The sequence below is a fragment of the Phalangium opilio genome, unplaced genomic scaffold, assembly GCF_054372755.1.
Source record: "Phalangium opilio isolate 3A_F unplaced genomic scaffold, DU_Popi_V2 ptg000079l_1, whole genome shotgun sequence".
Taxonomy (NCBI): domain Eukaryota; kingdom Metazoa; phylum Arthropoda; class Arachnida; order Opiliones; family Phalangiidae; genus Phalangium; species Phalangium opilio.
Window position 1 is genome coordinate 5,445,460 of NW_028324187.1, and position 9,308 is coordinate 5,454,767.

Sequence of the window (9,308 nt, forward strand, 5' to 3'; positions counted from 1 at the left end):
GACGGGCGACTTGCTAACACTTACCGCTCCTCTTACAAAGTTACAATACAGAGTCAGACTCCACGATTTGATTCAGTTCAACTCTATTCCTTTTTGTTTGTTATCTACGAAAATTAACCCGGGAAACTTTGATATAGCGTAGACAACTCTTGAAATTAGGCTTAATATCAGAGAAGACAAAAGTCTATGTTTTTACACATGATTAGTTACATTTTATTACAATCCAAGTCGAGTATAATCATCAGAAAGACAAAACACGGGCCTCGGCTTTGTTATTTTTTCTCCAAACATATATATTTTGTTCAGGCGTTTACAGAAATGGAAGATTTAGGATAGTTAAAATTTCTTCTCTAAACTAGATTTAAAATCAACACGAGGAAAATTAATTAAGACGATTTGTTTTGTTTTTTTTTTCTCGCAACAATAAACATTTACAGATTTTTGTTGTTCTTGCGTACATTACCTATTTAGTTAGTTTTGGAGTGTGTTGTTCTTGCATATACTTAATATTAATTAACTATAACTAGGTTTCCATATTCATTAATTAATAAGCACCAAACAAACAATTAAAAAACGAATAACGTCGGAATGTACACATCAAATATCGTCCGCTCTTTGGCCAGACAAAACCAATTCTCATTTGCATAAATTTACTAATTATACTAAAAATAGTACAATTCATCCCTTTAAACAAGAATTTAATTTAAACTTAAGCAACGTTAAATATAATTTTAACAGAATTAAACTACGAGAGGGGACAACTAATTAGTTAAAAATAATTTTGCAACAACGTTTCTTTCAATTTCAAAATATACATCGGCTATATTTATAACTACATATCTATGTACATAGCTGCTTCGCGCTTGACCTTAACGTACTTTATAAACGCTTGTACGAGAATGAACTTTCAGTTAAACTTGTCTTATGAACTTATGATACCAAGATTGTATTAAGGATACCATAAGTTTGTCGAAACCAGGTAATGCTGGCGCCATGATGTTATACTTTTGGTAGAGCAGACTATTTTGGGAAATTTATTGGCGGTAACGGATTTCGGGGCCTTACCTTGAAAGGGGGAGGGCGGTAACGGATTTCAAGGCCTTACATTGAAAGGGGGAGGGCGGTAACGGATTTCGGGGCCTTACCTTGAAAGGGGGAGGGCGGTAACGGATTTCAAGGCCTTACATTGAAAGGGGAGGGCGGTAACGGATTTCAAGGCCTTACATTGAAAGGGGAGGGCGGTAACGGATTTCAAGGCCTTACATTGAAAGGGGGAGGGCGGTAACGGATTTCAAGGCCTTACATTGAAAGGGGGAGGGCGGCAACCGATTTCGGGGCCTTACCTTGAAAGGGCGAAGGCGGCAACGGATTTCGGAGCCTTACCTTGAAAGGGGGAGGGCGGTAACGGATTTCAAGGCCTTACATTGAAAGGGGGAGGGCGGTAACGGATTTCGGGGCCTTACATTGAAAGGGGGAGGGCGGTAACGGATTTCAAGGCCTTACATTGAAAGGGGGAGGGCGGTAACGGATTTCGGGGCCTTACCTTGAAAGGGGGAGGGCGGTAACGGATTTCGGGGCCTTACCTTGAAAGGGGGAGGGCGGTAACGGATTTCGGGGCCTTACCTTGAAAGGGGGAGGGCGGTAACGGATTTCGGGGCCTTACCTTGAAAGGGGGAGGGCGGTAACGGATTTCGGGGCCTTACCTTGAAAGGGGGAGGGCGGTAACGGATTTCAAGGCCTTACCTTGAAAGGCGGAGGGCGGTAACGGATTTCGGGGCCTTACATTGAAAGGGGGAGGGCGGTAAGGGATTTCGGGGCCTTACATTGAAAGGGGGAGGGCGGTAACGGATTTCAAGGCCTTACATTGAAAGGGGGAGGGCGGTAACGGATTTCAAGGCCTTACATTGAAAGGGGGAGGGCGGTAACGGATTTCAAGGCCTTACCTTGAAAGGGGGAGCGCGGTAACGGATTTCGGGGCCTTACCTTGATAGGGGGAGGGCGGTAATGGATTTCGGGGCCTTACCTCGAAAATGGGCGGGGTGCCAATTTTTACACATAAGCTCATGGCACTATGGATCAATAGTGACATTCTTATGGTACCCTAAATATGTTCTTACCGGTATCATAAAGAACAATTAGCATTAGCTAAAGACCTAAACGCTGAAATTCACACAAAAATACGTTTCGCGTTTAAAATTTAAAATTACGTTTCCATTCACACGCTTAAATCTCTTCTCTACTATTCCTTAGCAGCCTTTCAAATCGTGATTCAATCAAATTAATGTTTACTCTCTTGCACGCGCGAAATAATTAAGTACTAAATAATTATGGCAACACAATTAAAAATGAAATTCATTTCAGAAGATTAGGTTAAATTAACTAAATTTGGAATTTTATAATCCCAAAAACTTTCATGAGAATCTCTATGGGACTTACAAATCCGTTAAAATATTTTATACCAAATTTAATTCTAATTAAGGATCAACGTAACTTCTTAATTAGTAAAAACATATATTATACTAATGGCCATTTAAAATAACTAATGCTAAATACCGGTAAACATCGTGATATAACTATTATATGGCAAACCGGGTCAAAGTTCAAAAACTGAGGTTAAATGCATAATTAATTACGACGAAAATTCCTTTTTGTTTTGTGCGTCACAAAAATATATATTTATCAATCTTTAAAGGGACAACAAAATGACCAGATTTATTTACTATTATCTTTTTCGTCATTATCATTAAAAATAGTTTCCGCGCATTTCATTCTCCCTTTAAATGTAAAATTAAAAGCTATAATAAAAACAATCAACATTTGTTTCCTAGTATCACAACCATTAATTAAAGTTTTTCTTGTTAAAATCAAGAGGGAATAATTAATTAACAACTAAACTAACGAATATTGGTTGGTCTCCTGATTATACTATTATTTGTTTAGGCGCAATGAGCGGGGGAATGATTGCAATTCCAGCAAATGTCATCCTTATCGTCTTGTTGCATTTGCAGCTTGAATTCGATTGGTGGTTCCGGAAAAACTAACCAATGAAATCCAATTTTTCTATAATGGTTGCCGTTTTTCCAATTTCTGACCTATCCCTGTTCATTTACCCCTGGCATTTAAATGAAATACTCATCCCGGTTTCAAATCAATGTTTTCCATTGAAATCGGTTTTCGAATAAATGACTTATCCCCGTTCTTATACCCCTGCTTTTCGAATCAATGACTTATCCCCGTTCTTTTACCCCTGCTTTTCGAATCAATGACTTATCCCCGTTCTTTTACCCCTGCTTTTCGAATCAATGACTTATCCCCGTTCTTTTACCCCTGCTTTTCGAATCAATGACTTATCCCCGTTCTTTTACCCCTGCTTTTCGAATCAATGACGTTTCCTGCTCTTATACCCTGGTTTTAAAATCAATCATGTTTAACTCACCCCATCCTTCGTATAATCTTGTTGGAGAGAGTGGAACAGAGCTTCTAAGGTCCAAGCTTTCCAGTTGTTTGCACAATTTGAGTGGATTAGGCCTTCGCAGACTTTTGGCGGCAATGGGCATGGCTGGCGTGCTCATACGTCGGTCTTTGTTGCGTAAATTGAAACCGTGCGCCGAAGGGGGCGTGTCCGGTAGAACAAACGTTAATTTCTTACCCTGTTTCCCTTTCTGAGGGACAGCGCAACTTATTTTCTCCTCCTCGTCCGATTCGAAACCCACGGAAATTTTGCTGGAGTGTCCTTGCTCCAGACCGACATCACATACCTATGGAAAAATATTCTGGCTCTAATCTTTCATTGGTTGTCGTTACCTCCATCTAAGCCTAAATAAGCCTTAAAAAGCTAACCTATTCTATAGTAACACACGAAAAATATTATAGGGTTAATTCAAACTTGAACTAGAAAAACCAACATACCCCGCTATCTTCAAACTCGGATTGCAAAGGCTTATCACTGGGTTGATAATTGGCCGCGTACGTTGTTCTTGGAAGGTCCTGACCTTGTTGGGCGGCCACATTCATCCCGTTCAAAGTGGCCAATTGATTCTTCAAGTAATCGAGACTCTTTTGAATATGCGAAGATGTCATTTCAGCGGGAGCACTCGAACTAAGGACAGTCTTGGAATCGTTGATGTTCAATAGCGAAGAATCACTGTTTCCCTTTTCCAAAACAACAGGAGAGACCTTGAAGCGACTAGCGCCCGTCGGTGTCGAGGCTGACTTCAATAGAACTTTCGGTGACGCGAATGATTTAGTTGGGACATCATCCTCTGATTCCATACACGGGGACAAACCATTTTTCGAAACCAATTCCTCTTTTTTCGATAATTCTTTATTTCGTTGGCAATTTTCAGCGATTTCATTCAACATCGCTTTGTGTTCTTCAAAAGCATCAACTGAAGCCTGAATCATTTTAAATAAAATACAAAATCCTTATAGAACATTTATTTTCGCGTGCACCAGCCTGCCAGCCAGCCGTAAGGGGTCAGGCTAATACTTTTGCAGCCCTCTAAAGCGCGCAAAAGTAAAAATTAATAAAATGTAATGGCCGTTGTAAAATTTATTGGTGATAAAGCTAAAGCGTTTAAAGGGAAAATAACTTGATTTTTTAAGTAAATCTACTGCTAAAAATAATTCACCAAGTGTTAAGAGTTTAGAAAAAAGGTAACAAACACTTAAAAAATCTTTTATAGAAACGGAATCCAATTCCAAAACTTGCAATGACGAGTTATGTTTGACCGATTTGGATAACGCCATTAAACCCGCAACTCTAACGTTATTCTCTTTCAGATTAATTCTCTTGATTGTTTTTGTGTCCGCAATAATCTCTGCTAAAGCAACTGCACCTAGATGTTTCAAAAAAAAAAAAAAAAATCACACTTCATTATCCCTTTAAAAATAAATAAATTAAAGGGATAATGACGCTAACCTTCGCAAGTTATCTTTGAATTTTGTAGATTTAATTCGCGCAAAGTTTGTGTAGTCATGAGACCTTGTTTCAAATTGTGAATTCCATCATCAGTTACATTATTATTTCCGATATTCAATGTAATTAGATTTCGAAATTCAGCCTGAAAACATTATTGTTCTAAAAATTGGACTTCGCCGTTCCCTTGAAATAAAATTATGTAACTGACCATAAATTTTCCTAAATGCGTTATGCCATTTTGTGATACGTGATTGTTGGAAAGATTTAATGACTTGAGGCCTTCCCCTGGACCATCAGCTTGCTCTTTCAGACCATCTACCACCTGGATCAAGCCACAATCCTAAACCAATTTTAAATTTAGCGTTCAGAATTAACTGAAAAAAGGTTATAACCAACCGAAATTAGGATATAACCAACCGAAATTAGGATATAACCAACCGAAATTAGGATATAACCAATCGAAAATAGGATATAACCAACCGAAAATAGGATATAACGAACCGAAAATAGGTTATAACTAACCGAAATTAGGATATAACCAACCGAAATTAGGATATAACCAACCGAAATTAGGATATAACCAACCGAAATTAGGATATAACCAACCGAAATTAGGATATAACCAACCGAAATTAGGATATAACCAACCGAAAATAGGATATAACCAATCGAAAATAGGATATAACCAACCGAAAATAGGATATAACCAACCGAAAATAGGATATAACGAACCGAAAATAGGTTATAACGAACCGAAAATAGGATATAACGAACCGAAAATAGGTTATAACCAACCGAAAATAGGTTATAACCAACGGAATATAGTTTATAACCAACGGAATATAGTTTATAACCAATTGAAAACGATTTATAACCAATTGAAAACGGTTTATAACCAATTGAAAACGATTTATAACCAATTGAAAACGGTTTATGGCCAATTGAAAAAGGTTCATAACCAATTGAAAACAGTTTATAACCAATTGAAAACAGTTTATAACCAACTGAAAACGGTTTATAGCCAATTGAAAAAGGTTCATAACCAATTGAAAACAGTTTATAACCAATTGAAAACAGTTTATAACCAATTGAAAACAGTTTATAACCAACTGAAAACAGTTTATAACCAATTGAAATTAATTTATAACAAACTTAAAATAGGTTATAACTTATAACAAATACTTTGAACTTGCTGAAATTTAGTATGGAACATTTTGCCATACTTTGCAACGCCAACTTACTTGAAGATGATTGGAACTGAGATCTAATGTCTCCAACCAAGTATTTGTTCTGAGGAGATTTCCAAGTTGAATTCCATCAGAAGATGAGATCTTATTATCAGCTAAATACAATTCCTTCAGTGTTGAATTAAGTTTGATGGCCGCCACTGAAAATTAAATCAACCAATAGAAAGAGAAGTCTAATAAATTCAACCAATAGAAAGAGAAGTCTAAATTAAATCAACCAATAGAAAGAGAAGTCTAATAAATTCAACCAATAGAAAGAGAAGTCTAATAAATTCAACCAATAGAAAGAGAAGTCTAAATTAAATCAACCAATAGAAAGAGAAGTCTAATAAATTCAACCAATAGAAAGAGAAGTCTAATAAATTCAACCAATAGAAAGAGAAGTCTGATAAATTCAACCAATAGAAAGAGAATTCTGATAAATTCAACCAATAGAAAGAGAATTCTGATAAATTCAACCAATAGAAAGAGAATTCTGATAAATTCAACCAATAGAAAGAGAATTCTGATAAATTCAACCAATAGGAAGTTAAGTCTAAATAAATTCGACCAATAGGAAGAGAAGTCTAAATTAAATCAACCAATAGAAAGAGAAGTCTAATAAATTCAACCAATAGAAAGAGAAGTCTAATAAATTCAACCAATAGAAAGAGAATTCTGATAAATTCAACCAATAGAAAGAGAATTCTGATAAATTCAACCAATAGAAAGAGAAGTCTAAATAAATTCGACCAATAGAAAGAGAAGTCTAAATAAATTCAACCAATAGGAAGTTGAGTCTAATAAATTCAACCAATAGAAAGAGAAGTCTAAATAAATTCGACCAATAGAAAGATAGTCTAAATAGATTAAATTTGAAAACATATTTACCCAAAACAACAATAGCTCTTCCAGTCAAACCACAGTTCTCAAAATTTAACGAAACTAAATTGGATCCAATTCTTAATGCTCTTCCCAAAATCAAAAGCATTTGTTCATTTATATTTGTGTTACGGATTTCCAAATATTGCAAACACGGAGTCTGCATTAGAATTAGAATTAAGAGGGGAAACACTCAATCAGAGGCAGTTAAAGGGAATATGAAATGTTAACGTACCTTTTTGAGCATTCTTGAACAGGCCTGCCAACCTCTGGAGTCAATGTTTTTGTGAAAGGATATGTTTAAGAACGTTGCCGATTCATAATATTCAATCATATCAAAAAGAGCCGCTGCACCCTGAACATTATTTTAATGTTAAATTAAATTAAATGTTAAGTAAAAATGATTGACTTGCCTCCTCATCTAATGAACATCCTTCTAAATCAATTTTATTGAACTGCACTCTTTTAAAGACTTCTTCAAGAGCTTCTACGTGTTTATAGTCCAGCCTTTGTCCTTTATTACAATAATTATTAAAATTAATTAATTAAATGGGGAATTAATTACAAGATAGGGAAGAAACTAAACTGACCTTTTAAACTTAGTTCAGATTCTCTCTCACTGAAATTCTTCACACTCTGTTAAATAAACACCAAAAATTCTTAAACATCCCTGATTATTATGGCCTAACCCTTTTGGTCTACTTTTATAAACCCTCTAACCATTTTGGCCTACTTTTATAAACTCCCTAACCATTTTGGTCTACTTTTATAAACTCCCTAACCCTTTTGGTCTACTTTTATAAACTCCCTAACCATTTTGGTCTACTTTTATAAACTCCCTAACCCTTTTGGCCTACTTTTATAAACTCCCTAACCATTTTCGTCTACTTTTATAAACTCCCTAACCATTTTCGTCTACTTTTATAAACTCCCTAACCCTTTTGGTCTACTTTTATAAACTCCTTAACCATTTTGGTCTACTTTTATAAACTCCCTAACCATTTTGGTCTACTTTTATAAACTCCCTAACCATTTTGGTCTACTTTTATAAACTCCCTAACCATTTTGGCCTACTTTTATAAACTCCCTAACCATTTTGGCCTACTTTTATAAACTCCCTAACCTTTTTGGTCTACTTTTATAAACTCCCTAACCATTTTGGTCTACTTTACAACAATGACCTAAGTTAAGACCTACTTGTAATTGCTTGAAAATCTTAGGTAATGGTCTGACACCCTGTTTCTCACAAGCAGTCTGATAAGCCGCCAGCAAGGAGTCAATATTTGCATCTGAAACTACAACCAACGTTAATTAACTTGAATATTTTAAAGTCATTTTAGCATCACCTTTGCTCCATGGGTCGTGAGGTTCAAAATATCCAGTAACAATGTTTTCATCCGTGGGAAATTTGACCCTCCTACCTTTTCGCGGTTTTAGAGATAAGCTTAACGATTTTGGATGTTGAAATTTGGTCGTTTCTGTCGGGGTAGTTGGAGCCGAAGAAGCTTTCTCAAAACTACTAGTTGGTGATGAAAATTCGGAAAATTCTATGTCAACTAAATCTGTCATTGCGTTGTTTTTGGAAATTTTTCAAATCAGATGAAAATAAGAGACTAATTATGATTTGAAAGCGTGGAAATTAACCGTTTTCGCTTAATTATGGTCGTTTCTTTTCTAACTTAATTTACATAAATTGCGCCAGTAAATAAACCATTATCCGCTCCGGTAAGCTCTGTTAAGCCTTGGCCGGTTTCTAAAGTGAAGATTTCAAAGCATCAAAATGCCGTTTTCGCTTAGTTTTCCGTTTGTCTTATATTATTTAAGCCTGTTTCTAACTTAATTAATATAAACTGCGCGTAAATAAAACATTTTTGTGTGAGTTTTTTGGGCTATTTGCCCTAGCGAAGCCTTGGCACTTTTCAAATAAATCAATTACTAAATCGCTAACGGCGTAAAGCATGGAGACTCGAAAAATGAGGCCAACAATAATAATAAGCGAAGGTCTGGCTGCGACCAGGGCTGGAAATAAGGTGGATTTTGTTAGTGGCGTATCAAAATCAAAAACAGTTAATTTTTATTTCTTATTACAATTTTGCAACTAGTTGCCACTAAATATCAATCAACATGTCTAATGATATTTGAAGTTCTTCATCCTTTTCTAAACTATCCTTATTGCGTTTTACATAATTTCGGTGGCTACATCAGTAAGCTAGAGTACGAGAGCTTCCTTAGGAATCAAAATCCTGTAATGTGACTAGTACCATACACTACTGCCCAAC

At 36.0% G+C, this 9,308-nt stretch overlaps 1 protein-coding gene across 3 annotated transcripts; it reads right to left on the bottom strand.

The window, feature by feature from the left end:
- Nucleotides 1-187: 187 nt before the first annotated feature.
- LOC149654359 (uncharacterized) lies at nucleotides 188-9,245 on the bottom strand. Of its 3 annotated transcripts, XR_016370582.1 has the most exons (15): nucleotides 9,118-9,245; nucleotides 8,376-9,048; nucleotides 8,227-8,324; nucleotides 7,620-7,665; nucleotides 7,443-7,543; nucleotides 7,265-7,384; nucleotides 7,039-7,189; nucleotides 6,163-6,308; nucleotides 5,130-5,261; nucleotides 4,922-5,063; nucleotides 4,666-4,838; nucleotides 3,910-4,395; nucleotides 3,437-3,758; nucleotides 1,106-3,037; nucleotides 188-1,065 (listed from the first exon to the last, which is right to left on the bottom strand). XR_016370582.1 is itself a non-coding variant. In XM_089845855.1 (14 exons), the coding sequence occupies exons 2-14, from the start codon at nucleotides 8,596-8,598 to the stop codon at nucleotides 2,937-2,939; spliced, it is 2,235 nt and encodes a 744-aa protein (XP_089701981.1). In that variant the 5' UTR covers nucleotides 8,599-9,048; nucleotides 9,118-9,245; the 3' UTR covers nucleotides 188-2,936. The 3 variants fall into 3 exon arrangements, 2 of the variants coding, with proteins under 2 accessions (XP_089701981.1, XP_089701979.1); XM_089845855.1 differs by having other exon boundaries at nucleotides 188-3,037; nucleotides 8,227-8,318; XM_089845853.1 differs by having other exon boundaries at nucleotides 188-3,037.
- Nucleotides 9,246-9,308: the final 63 nt, after the last annotated feature.